We start from the raw sequence: 17532 nt of genomic DNA on the forward strand, positions 1-17532 counted from the left end.
AAGGTCCTCACCCTCTACTGTCCCATGACCGTCAGTTATTGGTATGCTATTTGTGTCCTCCACTGTGAAGACCAACACAAAAAAACTAGCTTAAGGCTTCGGCCATTTCCTCATTTCCCATTATTAAATCCCCCTTCTCATCTTCTAAGGGACCAACATTTACTTTAGCCACTCTTTTCCATTTTATATATTTGTAAAAACTGTATCCGTTTTTATATTTTGTGCTAGTTTACTTTCATAATCAATCTTTCCTTTCTTTATTGCTTTCTTAGTAGCTCTTTGTTGTTTTTTAAAGCTTTCCCAATCTTCTAGCTCCCCACTAATTTTGGCCACTCTGCATGCATTGATTTTTAATTTGATGCTCTCCTTTATTTCCTTAGTTATCCATGGCTGGTTATCCCTTTTCTTACATTCCTTCTTTTTCACTGGAATATATTTTTGCTGAGTGCTGAGAAAAATCTCCTTAAAAATCCTCCACAGCTGTCCCACCAAATAGTCCGTGTTCCCAGTCTATATTAGCCAACTCTGCCCTCATCCTATCGTACTCCCCCTTGTTCAAGCAGAGGACACTGATTTGGGACCCTACTTTCTCACCCTCCATCTGTATTGGAAATTCAACCATGTTGTGATCACTCATTCCAAGAGGATCCCTCACAAGGAGATCATTAATTTTACTTGTTTCATTACATAGGACCAGATCCAAGATAACTAGCTGCCTTGTAGGTTCTGTAACATACTATTCGAGGAAACTATCTCGACAGCATTCTAAGAACTCTTCCTCAAGTCCACCATGTCCGACTTGAGTTGACCAATCAATATGGAGGTTAAAAACCCCCCAAGATTATTGCTGTTCTGTTTTTACATGCATCTGTTACTTGTTTGTTTATAGCCCGCCCCACCTCGAAGTTATTATTTAGGGGCCTATAAACCACGCCCACCAGTGACTTTTTCCCTTCACCATATCTTATCTCCACCCACATTGATTCCATATTTTGCTCCTTAGAGCCTATATCGTCTCTCACTACCGCCCTGATGTTATCCTTAATTAACAGAGGTACCCCATCACGTTTTCCTTCCTGTCTATCCTTCCGAAATGTCTGATACCCCTGGATATTCAGTTCCCAGTCCTGGTCACTCTGTACTCTGCTGGAGTACTGTGTGCAGTTTTGGGCGCCGCACCTGCGCAAGGATATTTTGGCCTTGGAGGGAGTGCAGAGGAGGTTTACTAGGCTGATACCGGAGTTGAGGGGGTTGAGCTATGAGGAGAGGCTGAATAAACTAGGCTTGTACTCGTTAGAGTTTAGAAGAATGAGGGGAGATCTCATTGAGACGTATAAGATGATGAATGGGATGGATAGGATAGAGGTGGAAAGACTCTTCCCGCTCAAAAAAGACAGTAGGACTAGGGGGCACAGCCTCAAGATAAAGGGGGGGCGGTTCAGAACGGAGTTGAGGAGGAACTTCTTCACTCAAAGGGTGGTGAATCTCTGGAATTCTCTGCCCGTTGAAGTGGTGGAGGCTGCCTCGCTAAATATTTTTAAGAAGCGGGTTGATGGGTTTTTGATAAGAGAGGGGATTAAGGGTTATGGGGAGAGGGCGGGAAAGTGGAACTGAGCCACGACAGATCAGCCATGATCTTATTGAATGGCGGGGCAGGCTCGAAGGGCCAGATGGCCTACTCCTGCTCCTATTTCTTATGTTCTTATGTTCTTATGTTCTTATGTTCAACCACGTTTCTGTAATGGCCACGAGATCATACCCATTTGTACTGATTTTGCCGTCAACTCATTCATTTTGTTTCGAATGCTACGTGCATTCAGGTAAAGTGTCTTTATGTTAGCCTTTCTTACCTGGATCTGATTTGTCAGTGCATTCCTTTGTTTGCACGCTCTGTCCCTTCCTGTTACAGACTAGTTATTCTTCCTCAGACCATCTCCCTGCACTGCGTTGACCCCCTTCTTGTGCTTGTCACCTTTTTTACTCTGTCTGAGGTTAGATTCCTGCCACCTCCTATATTCTCTGTCCTGTTACGTGGTCTGGAAACTTTACTAACCTCTCCTGAGCCCTCGGCTCCTTTAACTAGTCCTCATCATTAACCTGCACTCCTACCCTCTCTTTTACCTTTGATTTTGTAATTCTCCATACCCCTGAACCCTCCCCCCCACTATTTAGTTTATAGCTCTAGTTATACGATTCGCAGGTCTCTGGTCCCAGCACGATTCAGATGGCTCTAAGAGCTGACTCTGCAAACTCCATCAGGATTTAGCTGAACATTAGAGGTTTAGCAGAGTACTTCAGAATCAGAGTTTTAAAATATCCTGAGTGAAACACTTGTGCTGTTGAAAAATCAATAAAAAATCAATTTCCTGAAGATGTTTTTAATTGGAGTTCTTCTGAAAATGATTTTCTTTTAGCTTTTCCTCCATGCGTTCTCCGGCCACTGCTGTGTGGTGTTTAAGGAAAGGAATTCTGACTATTCGCAGTGTTCTTCTTTGGTTATCACAGTATTTCATCCTGATTACTTCTCTGAGTGTAGTCCATCAGCACCCTTCAATCTAAGTCCAAAGATGTGCAGGTTAGGTTGATTGGCCATGCTAAAATTGCCCCTTAGTATCCTGAGATGCATAGATTAGAGGGATTGGCAGGTAAATATGTAGGGAGAAGGGGGTAGGGCCTGGGTGGAGTTGTCCTCAGTGCAGACTCGATGGGCCAAATGGCGTCTTTCTGTGCTGTAGGGTTTCTATGATTCTATGATCTACATACAGTGGTGGACGTGCAGCAAAGCCTTTGGGGATGGGGGTAGCTTCAGATGATACACCTCTCCTGATGGCTGAAGGGACCAGCCGTGAGAGCCAGGTTCTGCCACAAGTACCACATATGAAGTGGTTATTGGCTGTTGTTAGGGGGTGCTGTTTGGGATTTTGGTGCCTGAAATCATGCTGCTGGGGCTGTTGATCATCACAATGACACGCACTGATCCATAAGTGAATTTGCCATTTTTTCTGTTTTTGGTTATTGTCCTCCTAGTATAAAAGTTGATGTTTCAGTCCTTTATGCCACACTTGCAAAAATCTTTGAAGCTTTAGGTGCCTTACTGGTCTTGTGACCAGTCGGTCTCCCGATACAGAATAGCTTTGAATATTCATCCATCTTCCATCCTGAGTATGTGCCTGAGCCAGTGAAGCTGCCTCTGCTTAATGAGTACCAACATATTTGATGAATTTATCTTTGAGAAGACTGGCACGGTTGTGATTGTGTTCTTCCGCGAGAAGCCAGGAATGCGCTGCGAACAACAAAGATTAAAATTGTTGAGGTTCCTTTCCAGATAGCGGTAAACCATCCAAGTTGCATAGTCACATAATTAGGTGCTGAGGACACAGGGCTTGTAAACCAGCAAATTTATCCCAATAGGTTCATTGCTTAAACAAAGTCCCACTAATTCCTCAGACAAAGCCCCATTAATCCCTCAAACCATGAATATATTGAAATATATACCATTCAACTTCTACAACTGTATATTTGGGTATATTCAGCCTGCGGTTCTTTCGGTTGTGAACATATTGACATGTCACATGGCCTTGTGTTCTGGTGTATGTGTTAAACAGCTTCATTAGTTGTGACTATAATGGTATACACCATTTTTAGATCCCCTTCTAACCTCAAGTATTAATGCACACCCAATGTTGTCTCTTGTAACTGTATAAATATTTAATGCATTCCAGTTTGTTTTAGATTGACAAAGGGTCAACTAGACTTGAAACGTTGGCTCTATTCTCTCCCCACATATGCTGTCAGACCTGCTGAGATTTTCCAGCATTTTCTGTTTTAGTTTTATATTGAGGTACGCTCCATACAGTCCTTAGCTGTGAAAATATTGGGGTATTTTGGCCTTGCAGATGTAAATATATTGGGCAAATGACACAGTCAGTTTTTGCAGCTATGTGAAAAGATTAGGATGATGCTCAGTACCCTGTACCTCTGGAATGGAGTGGGTTGTTGGACCATCTGTTTTTGTAATAGAGAGTTCATTTTGTGAGTGCAGTACTGGAAAATTTTTATTTGTAAGTGGAACACAAGAAGCTTGTTTTTAAAGCAAAGTTCCATTTCCCCTCCTACTGCAGTACTTCCCGGCAAATAGAACACTCATTACTGAGCCTCTCTGTCACATTCAGACTCAATTTTTCCAACATCCCCTGTTCTGGCCTCTTCCACTTTACCTAACACAAACTCCAACACTTCCTTGCTCACAGTCACGTCACCTCTCGTCCCATGCTTGCTAACTTTCATTAGCTTCCTGGACCCCATGCATCTATTTGAAGGTTCTCATCCTCATTTTCAAATCTTTCCATCATCTAACCCTTCCACTCTGTTGGAATTCTCTCCAGCTACATGCCCCAACCCTGACCCATTACTCTTCCAGCATTCCCCCTGCACCACCACTGCACCCCCCGCCACACACACTTCATTCTATCACTAATCACACCACCTGCAATTGTCTTTAACTGAGCTTTTGGAGATCTTTCCCTGCTGCCTTTGGGCTCTTTCTTTGCTTTCTAAAGCCCATGAAGGATTATGTTGTTATGATACCTTCAGTGTAAATTCAATTCTTGTCGTAAATAAGGGTTTTTATCGACGATGAAACAAGTCCCAGGATCCAGACTGTGATTCTATTCTTTGTTCCAGCCCCACTTATCAGCCTTGCACCACCAGCTGTTTGTTTGTGGATATAGCCACTGTTTTCTAAGTCAGCATGTGTACACTGAGAATGCATACATGTGGAATTCTAATAGCACAGAGACTCATTGTTTCTGTATCCTGTGAACACACGGATACATTCTCACATGCTTTGAACACAGGGACATGGCATTCCCCTGCTCTATAGTACAGGGACACATCCCCCACACAATTCCCCTTCCCATATGTCTAGTTAAAAAGGATTACTTCAAAAATATTAAGTGATAAACTGAACATCATTGTACCATAATATTTGTCTTTGATATTAATCACTAGGTTAACATTAATGATTTGCTTTACATAATAACTTCAAACTGGAGTTAAAAGCTGTATGCATTTGACTGGGGACAGTATGAGGGAGAAATTGATTCTGACGTTATGCTTCCTACATCAACTCCCTGGAGTCAGATAACACTGTGAGCTGCAGACCGCACAGTATTCTTCAATTATATCTATCTCAGCTTTCACTGTAAACCACCACCTCCATCCCTGTCTCCACATCTGTGAAGAAATCAGATTATTGCATCTCTGCATAGGCTGAACATTAGTGACCTGAATCACTTTGAACTTTCTCTTTCACAGAAAGAACAATTGGCTGTACCATATAAACCAAAGACAATGACACAACCTCTACCGTAAGTCTCTGTTGGTGCTACAGTACAAACACTCTGTTAAAATGTCCATCATTTAGCAATAATATGATTTGAATCAACTCTTGAAATAGATCAACATTCTATCCCATTTTATTTTAGAGATAAAGAGACAGCATGGTGTAATGGACCAAAATAGTTTCCTTTACCTGTGGATTTCATTCCAAACTCTTTTCCTGTCATTGATGATATCTATGTATTAATAAAAGGTCATTGTGATTTCAGTTACCTCCTTCTATTGTATCCCTCACTCCCTGCTCTGTTGTATCTTGGAAACTCCTTGGGACATTTTGCTGCAAGGTGTTAGCACTGTGTAACAATGTAGGTTTGATGGGTTGAATGGTCTCATTCTTTACTGTAAATTACATGATTCTGTGAGTAAGTTGTTGATGATTTTGATAACTACTTGTTAGGAGAAACAGGAAAGAATGAGGGAAAATGGAGGCTGCAAGATGTGTTTCACAGAGTCAAAATGTTACATTTGAGAAATGTTAAGAAAAAGGATATATTCACATTGGAGAAATAAAGGAAACTCAAACTGATCTGTCACCTTGAAACATCATAACATTTAAAATAAACCGGGAACAAGAGTGAAGCCTTTTCAAACAACTGATAATCGAGAATCATTGAATGATATGCCCATCTCCATCCAGCAAAGCCAGACTTTGGTGTGACTCTCTCTCTGGCCAATTATTAGCAGGCAACAGGCTAGGTGGCATTAGCATAGAACAGGTATGATGTAAAAGCATAGGGAAAGGGATAAAGTATAACATAGTTTATATAGTGAGCCACTACATAAACTGGAAATTGTGAGTTAAAGCAGAGGTCACAGCGCGGTAGTGTGTTTCTCTCTGTGTCAGTATCAGTGTGTATCTTCCCGGGTGTATAAGTCTCTCTTTTCTCTCCATCTGTATTTTTCTCTGTGTACTCCCTCTCTGTCTTTCTTTCTGTGTGTACCTCACTTTTTGTATTTCTGTGTACTCTCTCTCACTGTGTACTCTTTCTTTCTCTTGTGTATCTCTGTCTCTCTGTGAATCATTGTCTCATCTCATATTCTGTATCTATAACTCCTGTCTCTGTCAATGTATGTATGCATGCATGCAGGGTGTGTGTGTCCCTTGCTTATTTCTCCCTCTCTCATCTGCGTTCCAGATGGTGTTGTACATTTTAACACTGTGCTGCTCTATTCTGACATTGAAGAATTTGGGCAGTCGGGAAAGCATGGCCAGACTATAAACCAAGCCTGCAATTAAATCAGGCATTGCAGAAAATATTTTCCATTGGAAGATCCTTTGTCTCTGTGGATGGAACTTTACAAGATTGATTCTAAGTGTCCAGCTAGTGTGAAAATGGGAGAGTTCCTGATCCATTTTTTGGGCAAGTTTTCACACCCAATCTTATGCACTTAGTCATTGAAAAAATGGTGTAGATTGTTTCCAGCTGCTGCAGGTAGTGGGTAGGGCTTAATTTGCCAGCCAGCCTGCAGAGGGAGCTATTGTGCATGTGCAAGCCTCTGATTCTGCACATGCTCAATAGCAACTGCAGGGCCTGATAGAGGAAGACAGTGAGAGTTGTCAGGACCCTGTTACTGCAGACAGCCTCAACCAGCAACCCTCCCTGCACTTCGCCCAACCCCTCCACTCCACACAGCCCCCCACCCCACCTGACCCCCCCACTCCACCTGACCCCCCCCACTCCACCTGACCCCCCCACTCCACCTGACTCCCCACCCCACCTGAACGCCCACCCCTGAACTCACCCATCCACCCACACCACCAAAAGCCCCCTACCCAACCCCTCACCCTACCTGACCTCCCACCCCACCTGACATCCCACCCCACCCAACACCCCCCACCAGATCCCACCCACCCCATTAGACCTGCTTACCCCACCAGACCCCTGACCTCCCCCCCACCATCTCACCTCACCTGATCCCACCATCCCACCTGACCCCCCCCACCCCACTGGACTCCACCCCACCCCACCCCTGTAACTCTCAGAACCCCCAAAATGTGAACAAGGACTCGGCACTTTCAGGAAAGGACGGGAGGAGTTATTGCTGTCAGCTCGACTCGGGTCTTGTTTCTGAAAAATCATTTTTTTATTCCAATTCAATCCAATCAAATCCATTTCAGAATTTCAACAAGTTGGGACATTCCCAATCCAAGCTGACAAGACAGGGCTCTCACCTCCTGTCTTGGGCTTGATCTACATGATCCAAGCTGATTGGAGTAGGCATAGCTCCTCCTCCAAGGCTTGATCTCATTTGCATCTTAGTCAAAAGGCCGAGAGGCCGCTTTTAAAAATTGCTTCAAATGAAGCTGAGATGTAACCTAATGACTTCAACCAAGCACAGCATGTCCATACTACACTTGGTCTTAGCCAAAAAGCTGAGAAGCGATAAGCAGGTTAAAGTGGAGAAGCTGAGTTGCTGCAAAAGGCCACTGGGATCAACATTTTGCAGCTAACTAGATTTGGATAGATTTGAGGAAATCTGTTTGTAAGTGAGGATTCTCTGACAGTTCAATGAATAAAGCACTTCAACATCCTTTAGATCTTGAGAATTCAGTTATTCAGGACAGCTCATTCTTCATGGACTCTACATTGTCTCTGGGTCAGTTACCACACTGAATGATAGTGTGATAAACACTAACATGAGATATCCTGGATGTGACTTGATGGTCATGAGTTGTGAGTGAGGTGGACCAAGTGGATCAGGCAGCAGATCATTCCGAGAACACTGTCTGTTGTAAGGTTTAGGCTGAGTGTGGAAAAGGACAAGGAATTAGATTAGAAATAGGAGAGGAGAGGTCACCCTGTTGGGAGTCTTTTATAGACCTCCAAAAAGTTCTAGAGAGGTTGAGGAAAAGATTGCGGAGACGATCCTTGTTAGGAGTGAAAGTAATAGGGTAATTGTTATGGGGGACTTTAACTTTACTCATGTTGATTGGAATTGCTATAGCTCTAGCTTGTTAGAGGGGTCAGTTTTTGTTCAAAGTGTGCAGGAAGGTTTTTTGACTCAGTATGTAGATAGGCCGACTAGAGGTGAGGCTATATTGGATTTGGTGCTGGGTAATGAGCCAGACCAGGTGCTAGACTTGGAAGTTGGTGTGCATTTTGGGGATAGTGACCACAATTCGATTACGTTCACCTTAGTGATGGAAAGGGATAGGCATGAACCTCAGGTCAGTAGTTTCAGCTGGGGGAAGGGTAATTATGAGGCTATTAGGAGAGAATTAGGAAGCATTGGTTGGACTAGGAGATTACAGGGACTGGGAATGTCCGAGATGTGGAGATTTTTCAAGGAGCAGCTACTGCGGGTCTGTGATAGGTATGTCCCTGTCAGGCAAGGAGGATTTGGTAGGCCCAGGGAACCGTGGTGCACTAAAAAAGTTGATTCGTTGGTTAGGAAGAAAAAGGAGGCTTATGTTCGGATGAGGCTTGAGGGCTCAGGTAGTGCACTAGAAAGTTTTAGATTGGCTAGGAGGGAGTTGAAGAGGGAGTTAAGAAGGGCTAAAAGAGGACATGAGATGACTTTGGCTGATAGGATTAAGGAGAACCCTAAGGCGTTTTACAGGTATGTCAAGAACAGAAGGTTGGTTAGGGCAAGATTAGGGCCAGTTACAGACAGTAGAGGGAAGTTGTGTGTGGAACCGGAGGAGATTGGAGAGGCGTTGAACCAATATTTCTCTTCGGTGTTCACGCAAGGGGACATGAATGTAGCTGAGGAGGACACTGGGGTGCAGGGGTGTAAAATAGATAGTATTGCAGTTGATACGGGGGATGTGCTGGATATTTTAGAGGGTTTGAAAATAGATAAGTCCCCTGGTCCGGATGGGATTTACCCTAGGATTCTCTGGGAGGCAAGAGAGGTGATTGCGGAGCCTCTGGCTCTGATCTTTAGGTCGTCGTTGGTCTCTGGTATAGTACCGGAAGATTGGAGGACAGCAAATGTTGTCCCATTGTTTAAGAAGGGGAGAAGAGACTTCCCTGGGAATTATAGACCGGTGAGTCTTACTTCTGTGGTGGGTAAGGTTTTGGAAAGGATTATTAGAGACAGGATTTATAGTTATTTGGAGAGTAATGAATTGATTAGAGACAGTCAGCATGGTTTTGTAGCGGGTAGGTCGTGCCTTACTAACCTTATCGAGTTCTTTGAGAAAGTGACCAAAGAGGTGGATAGGGGTAAGGCAGTTGACGTGGTGTATGTGGATTTTAGTAAGGCGTTTGATAAGGTTCACCATGGTAGGCTTCTGCAGAAAATGCAGATGTATGGGATTGGGGGTGATCTAGGTAATTGGATCAGGAATTGGCTAGCAGATAGGAGACAGAGGGTGGTGGTTGATGGTAAATATTCATCATGGAGTTCGGTTACGAGTGGTGTGCCTCAGGGATCTGTTTTGGGGCCACTGCTGTTTGTAATTTTTATTAATGATCTGGATGAGGGTATAGTTGGGTGGATTAGTAAGTTTGCTGATGACACCAAAGTCGGAGGTGTGGTAGATTGTGAGGAAGGGTGTCATAAGAACATAAGAACATAAGAAATAGGAGCAGGAGTAGGCCATCTAGCCCTTCGAGCCTGCCCCGCCATTCAATAAGATCATGGCTGATCTGTTGTGGCTCAGTTCCACTTTCCCGCCCTCTCCCCATAACCCTTAATCCCCTCTCTTATCAAGAACCCATCAACCCACTTCTTAAAAATATTTAGCGAGGCAGCCTCCACCACTTCAACGGGCAGAGAATTCCAGAGATTCACCACCCTTTGAGTGAAGAAGTTCCTCCTCAACTCCGTTCTAAACCGCCTCCCCTTTATCTTGAGGCTGTGCCCCCTAGTCCTACTGTCTTTTTTGAGCGGGAAGAGTCTCTCCACCTCTATCCTATCCATCCCATTCATCATCTTATACGTCTCAATGAGATCTCCCCTCATTCTTCTAAACTCTAACGAGTACAAGCCTAGTTTATTCAGCCTCTCCTCATAGCTCAATCCCCTCAACTCCGGTATCAGCCTAGTAAACCTCCTCTGCACTCCCTCCAGGGCCAAAATATCCTTGCGCAGGTGCGGTGCCCAAAACTGCACACAGTACTCCAGCTGCGGCCTCACCAATGCCCTATACAGCTGCAGCAAGACCTCCCTACTTTTATATTCAATCCCCCTCGCTATGAAGGCCAGCATCCCATTAGCCTTCCTGACCACCTGCTGCACCTGCAAGCTGGGTTTTTGCGACTCATGCACAAGGACCCCGAGGTCCCTCTGCACCGTCGCCTGCTGCAGTTTTTCGCCACGTAAGTAATAGTCCTTCCTACCATTCTTCCTACCAAAGTGGACCACCTCACACTTGCCAACATTAAATTCCATTTGCCATTTCCTGGCCCATTCGCCCAGCCTATCTAGATCCTTCTGCAGACTCTCCACACCCTCCGCACAATTTGCCTTTCCCCCAATCTTGGTGTCATCAGCAAATTTCGACACCCTGCACTCGGTTCCCTCCTCCAGATCATCTATATAAATGGTAAATAGCTGAGGCCCCAGCACCGACCCCTGGGGCACCCCACTAGTCACCAACCGCCAATCCGAATAGCACCCATTGACCCCCACTCTCTGCCTCCTATTTGACAACCAGTCCTCTATCCACGCTAACACCCTACCCCCAACTCCATGTCCCCTGACCTTCTGCAATAACCTCTTGTGAGGTACCTTGTCAAACGCCTTCTGAAAATCCAGAAAGACCACATCCACCGGCTCTCCTCTATCCACTGCCCTAGACACATCCTCATAGAACTCCAGTAAATTTGTCAGACACGACTTCCCTTTAATGAAACCGTGTTGCGTCCGCCCTATCAAGCAATTCCCTTCAAGATGCCTCGCAATTTCCTCCTTAATGACGGATTCTAACATTTTACCTACCACAGACGTTAAACTAACCGGCCTATAATTCCCCGCCTTTTGCCTGGCACCCTTCTTAAACAACGGCGTAACATTAGCCGTTTTCCAATCTTCCGGCACTTCCCCGGAATCCAGCGACGTCTGGAAAATAACCACCAAGGCATCCACTATAACCTCCGTCATTTCTTTCAGAACCCTCGGATGCATTCCATCCGGTCCTGGGGACTTGTCCACAATCAGCCCCTCCAGTCTGTCGAGCACCACCTCTCTAGTAACAGTAATGTCATTAAGACCCTCCATTCCTACCACCTTTCCATCGCTAACACCCGGGGTGACTTAGAAAGGTTGCAGAGCTGGGCCGCGAGGTGGCGGATGGAGTTTAATGTGGAGAAGTGTGAGGTAATTCATTTCGGTAGGAATAGCAGATGTGTTGAGTATAGGGCTAACGGGAGGACTTTGAATAGTGTGGAGGAGCAGAGGGATCTAGGTGTATGTGTACATAGATCCCTGAAAGTTGGGAATCAAGTAGATAAGGTTGTTAAGAAGGCATACGGTGTCTTGGCGTTTATTGGTAGGGGGATTGAATTTAGGAGTCGCAGCGTCATGATGCAACTGTACACAACTCTGGTGCGGCCGCACTTGGAGTATTGTGTGCAGTTCTGGTCCCCACATTACAGGAAGGATGTAGAGGCTTTGGAGAGGGTGCAGAGGAGGTTTACCAGGATGTTGCCTGGTATGGAGGGGAGATCCTATGAGGAGAGACTGAGAGATTTGGGGTTGTTTTCGCTGGAAAGAAGGCGGCTAAGAGGGGACCTTATTGAAACATAGAAGATGATTAGAGGTTTAGATAGGGTGGACAGTGATAGCCTTTTTCCTCGGATGGAGAAAGCTAGCACGAGGGGGCACGACTTTAAATTAAGGGGGGGTAGTTATAGGACTGATGTCAGGGGTAGGTTCTTTACCCAGAGGGTGGTGAGGGACTGGAATGCCCTGCCAGCTGCAGTTGTAAATGCGCCTAGTTTGGGGGCGTTTAAGAGATCTGTGGATAGGTTTATGGACGAAATGGGATTGGTTTAGATTAGTGGGTTCGTGTTTTTTTTTAAAAAGCTGGTCGGCGCAACATCGTGGGCCGAAGGGCCTGTTCTGCGCTGTAGTGTTCTATGTTCTATGAATGATCCAGAGTAAGAATAATTAACTGGGGGAAAGGCAGTTCAATGGGGTAAGAATGGATTGGTATCAAAGGCTGTCAGGAAAAACAGTTGCTGATCTCTGGGCTTCCTTTAAAGAAGAGAGAGTGCGAGGAAAATTCCCTCAAAGAGAAAGGGAGGGCAAACAACCCCAGAGCTCCCTGGGTGGAAAAAAGATAAAAATTAAGGTAGAGAAGAAAAAGTGTGTTTATGACAGAAAATACAATGGATTATCATGCTGAAGATAGAAAACTCAGAGGGAAGGTGAAAATGAGAAGCAAAGAGGGAGCGTGATAAGAGATTGGCAGCCCACAGAAAGGGGAATCTCCAAATCTTCTACAGGCATATAAATAATACGGAGAGGTAAAAGGAGGAGTCGGGCGATTAGGGGATGGAAAAGGAATTGATGTCTGGAGGCAGGGGCATAGCGGAGATATTAAATGAATATTTTACATCTGTCTTTACCAAGGAAGAAGATGCTGCCCAGGCCACGGTGAAAGAGGAGGTCATTCAGAAGGGTTTAAAACTGATAAGGAGGTATTGGATAAGTTGTCTCTGAGTAAGGAGCATCCAAGGATATTGAGGAAAGTGAAAGTGGAAATTGCGGAAAGATTGGCCATAATTTTTCAGCCTTCCATAAACTTTGGGGTGGGACAAAAGGACTGGAGAGAAGGACATACATTACACCCTTATTTGAAAAAGGGTGTAAAGATAAGCTCAGTGACTAGAAGCCAGTCGGCTTATAGATGGATTCCCAGCAAGAGCTTGGCGTCCTCATGCACCAGTCGCTGATAGTAAGTGTGCAGGTACAACAGGCAGTAAGGAAGGCAAATGGTATGTTGGCTTCAGAGCGAGAGGATTTGGGTATAGAGATAGGGATGTTTTGCTGCAATTGTATAGGACTTTGATGAGGCCACACCTGGAATATTGTGTTTTGGTGTCCTTGTCTGAGGAAGGATGTCCTTGCTATAGAGGGAGAACAGCAAAGGTTTACCATGCTGATTCCTGGGACAGCAGGTCTGTTATAAGAGGAGAGGCTAAATCGGTTAGGATTATATTCACTGGAGTTTAGAATAAGAGGGGATCACATAAAAACTTATAACATTCTAACAGGATTAGACAGAGTAGATCAGAAAGAATGTTCCCGATGGCGGGGGAGTGCAGAACTAGGAGTCATAGCTTGAGGATAAGGGGTAAACATTTTAGAACTGAGGTGTGGAGAAATTTCTTCATCCAGAGGGCAGTGAATGTGTGGAATTCACTCCCACAGAATGTAGTTGAGGCTAAAACAATCTGTGATTTCAAGAACAAATTAGATAAACCTCTTGGTGCCACAGGGATCAAGGGATATGGAGGGAAAGGGGGGGATCAAGATGTTAAATTTGTTGATCAGTCGTGACCAAAATGAATGGTGGAGCAGGCTCGAAAGGCCAGATGGCCATCTCCTGTTTCTAGTGTCTATGTTTCTATGACAAGGTTGGCACGGTGGCACAGTGATTAGCACTGCTGCTCACAACGTCAGGGACCCAGGTCCGATTCCCAGGTCACTGTTTGTGTGGAATTTGCATGTTCTCCCTGTGTCTGCATGGGTTTCTTCCTGGTGTTCCAGTTTCCTCCCACACTCCAAAGATGTGTGAGTTAGGTTGATTGGCCAGGCTAAATTGCCCCTTAGTGTAAGGGGAACAAGGAGGATGGCTAAGTGGGGTTTTGAGGATTGGGCCTGGGTGGGATTGATGTTGATGCAGACTCAGTGAGCCAAATGGCCTCTTTCTGCACTGTAGATTCTATGATAAGCGCAGGATAATTAAGGAAAGCGTTTAAAGGAAAAATCATTTTAAAATAACTTGCTGAAGTTGTGGAAGAGCTAACAGAGAGATTTGATGAGGGTTGTGCTGTTGATGTGATGTACGTAGACTTCCAAAAGGCATTCAGTACAGAGCCACACAAGAGACTTGTGTGAAAAGTTATATCTCTTGCAATAAAAGGAACAGGAGCAACATGGCTACAAGAAGCAGAGAATAATGGTTAAAGGATGTTTCTCAGGCTGGAGGAAGCTTTGGTGGAATTTCTTTGGGATTAGTGTCGGGACCCTTGCTTTTCCTGTTGTGTATTAATAACACAGACCCTTAGTACACAGGGCACAATTTTGAAGTTTGATATCAAGTTGGAAGGAGGAGACTGCAGAACTTCAAAGGACAAGTTGGGAGCATGGGCAGACAGGCAGCAGGTGAAGTTCAATGCGGAGAAATATGAAGTTGTTCATTTTGGTATGAAAAACATGGAGAAAAATTCTAAGGGGGATGCAGGAGCAGAGGGACCTGGATGTATATGTGCATAGATCATTAAAGTGGCAGGACAGTTTGGGAGCACGGTTAATGAAATATTCTAGGCTTTATTAATAGGGTCATAGAATACAAGAGCAAGGAGATTACATTGAACTTGTATAAGAATTACCTTGGCCTCAGCTGGAATATTATTTCCGGCTCTGGGCAACACACTAAAAGAATGTGAAGGCATTGGAGAGAGTGCAGAAAAAAATCACAAAGTGTTTCCTAGGATAAGCAACTTCAGTTATGGAGATAGACTGGAGAGGTGGGAGCATTTTCCTTGGAGAAGACCAAGAGGAGATTTGATAGAGATGTTCAAAATCATGAGGGGACTGGATAGAGCAGACAGGGAGAAACTGTTTCTGCTCATGTAAAAATCAAGAACAAGAGGGCATAGATTTCAAATAATTGACAAAAGAAGCAAAAAAAAGTCTAAAGATTTCTTCTCACTGAGTGATTGGGATCTGGAATGCACTGACTGAATATGTACTGGAGGCAGGTTTAATCAAAGCATTCAAAATGGGATTCGACTGTTATCTGGAAAGGAAGAACGTGCAGTGCTAAGGGGTGAAGATGGGAGATTGTGGCTAAGGGAGTTGCTAATTCAGAGAGTTGATGAAGACACAGTGGGCTGAATGGCCTCCTATGGCTTCAAAGAAAAACTTGGGAACTATAGACCAGTAAACCTAACATCTATAGTGGGTAAGTTAGTAGAGAGGATTCTGAGGATAAGATATGCAGGCATTTGGAAAGACAGGGTTTGATTAGAAGCAGCTTTGTGTATGGGAGATTATGCCTTAAAAATTTGTTAGAGTTCTTTGATGAAGGGACCAGGAAGGTTGATAATAAGAACATAAGAGATAGGAGCAGGAGTATGCCATCCAGCCCTCCGAGCCTGCCCCACCATTCAGTAAGATCATGGCTGATCTGAAGTGGCTCAGTTCCACTTTCCCGTTTTCTCCCCATAACTCTTAATTCCCTTGTCTGCCAAAAACCTATCTACCCATGTCTTAAATATATTTAGCGAGGTAGCCTCCACCACTTTAACGGGCAGAGAATCCCTTTGAGTGAAGAAGTTCCTCCTCAACTCTGTTCTAAACTGCCCCCCCTTATCTTGAGGCTGTGCCCTCTAGTCCTGCTATCCTTTCTGAGCGGGAAGAATCTCTCTACCTCTACCCTATCCATCCCTTTCATTATCTTATACGTCTCTATAAGATCCCCCCTCATCCTTCTAAACTCCAACGAGTACCCAGTCTATTTAGTCTCTCTTCATAGTCAAACCCCCTCATGTCTGGTATCAGCCTAGTGAACCTCCTCTGCACTCCCTCCAAGGCCAAAATATTCTTGCGCAAATGCAGCGACCAAAACTGCACACAGTACTCCAGTTGCGGCCTCACCAGTGCCCTGTACAGTTGTAGCAAGACCTTCCTGCTTTTATATTCTATCCCCCTCGCTATAAAGGCCAGCATTCCATTCGCCTTCTTGATCACCTGCTGCACCTGCAGACTGGGTTTTTGCAACTCGTGCATAAGGACCCCCAGGTCCCTCTGCACCGTAGAATGCTGCAGCTTTTCGCCCTTTAAATAGTAATCCCTCCTACTATCATTCCTGCCAAAGTGGATAACCTCACACTTGCTAACATTGTACTCCATCTGCCAGGTCCTCACCCACTCGCTCAGCCTATCCCGATCCCTCTGCAGACTTTCCACACCCTCCGCACGATTTGCTTTTCCACTCATCTTTGTGTCATCAGCAAATTTCGTCACCCTACACTCAGCCCCCTCCTCCAGATCATCTATATAAATGGTAAATAGCTGAGGCCCCAGCACCGATCCCTGCGGCACTCCACTAGTTACCAACCGCCAATCAGAATAGCACCCATTGATACCAACTCTCTGGCTCCTATTAGACAGCCAATACTCTAACCACGCTAACACCTTACCCCCAACTCCATGCCCCCTAACCTTCTGAAGCAACCTTTTGTGCGGCACCTTATCAAACGTCTTTTGAAAATCGAGAAACACTACATCCACCGGTTCCCCTCTGTCTACCGCACTAGTCACATCCTCATAGAATTCCAATAAATTCGTCAAACACAACTTCCCCTTAATGAATCCGTGCTGCGTCTGCTCTATCAAACAATTCTTCTCTAGGTGCCTCGCTATTTCTTCTTTGATGACGGATTCAAGCATTTTTCCAACAACAGACGTTAAACTAACCGGCCTATAATTCCCTGCCTTTTGTCTTCTACCTTTTTTAAACAGCGGCGTAACATTAGCCATTTTCCAATCTTCCGGCACTTCCCCGGAATCCAGCGAAGTTTGCTAAATAATCACTAAGGCATCCACTATCACCTCTGCCATTTCCTTCAGAGCCCTAGGATGCATTCCATCCGGTCCTGGGGACTTGTCCACCATCAGTCCCGCTAGTCGATCAAGCACTACCTCTCTAGTGACAGTAATCACATTCAGGCCCTCAACTCCTACCATCCTTCTATCTTTAATATCCGGCAAACTATTCACATCCTCCTCCGTGAAGACCGAGGCAAAAAACTTATTTAAGGCCTCAGCCATTTCCTCATCTCCCACCACTAAATCCCCCCTCTCATCCTCTAAGGGACCAACATTCACTCTAGCCAGCCTACTCCTCTTTATATATTTGTAAAAACTCTTACTCTCCTTTTTTATATTTAGTGCTAGTTTTGCTTCATAGTCAATCCTTCCTTTCTTTATCAACTTCTTAGTCAATCT

General features: G+C 44.7%; 1 protein-coding gene across 2 annotated transcripts in view; it reads left to right on the forward strand.

The window, feature by feature from the left end:
* hoatz (HOATZ cilia and flagella associated protein) overlaps positions 1–17532 on the forward strand; it is a 63974-nt gene that overhangs the window by 44173 nt on the left and 2269 nt on the right. The window contains exon 5 of one of the 2 annotated variants that reach the window (XM_080214767.1): positions 5317–5369. The exons of the other annotated variant lie outside the window; for it this stretch is intronic. Within the exon in view, the coding sequence (XP_080070893.1) occupies positions 5317–5369 (53 nt within the window). The remainder of the gene's footprint in view (positions 1–5316; positions 5370–17532) is intronic. 2 annotated transcript variants of the gene reach the window in all.

The sequence above is a fragment of the Carcharhinus amblyrhynchos genome, chromosome 29 (assembly GCF_965287045.1).
Source record: "Carcharhinus amblyrhynchos chromosome 29, sCarAmb.v2.hapA, whole genome shotgun sequence".
NCBI classification, from domain to species: domain Eukaryota; kingdom Metazoa; phylum Chordata; class Chondrichthyes; order Carcharhiniformes; family Carcharhinidae; genus Carcharhinus; species Carcharhinus amblyrhynchos.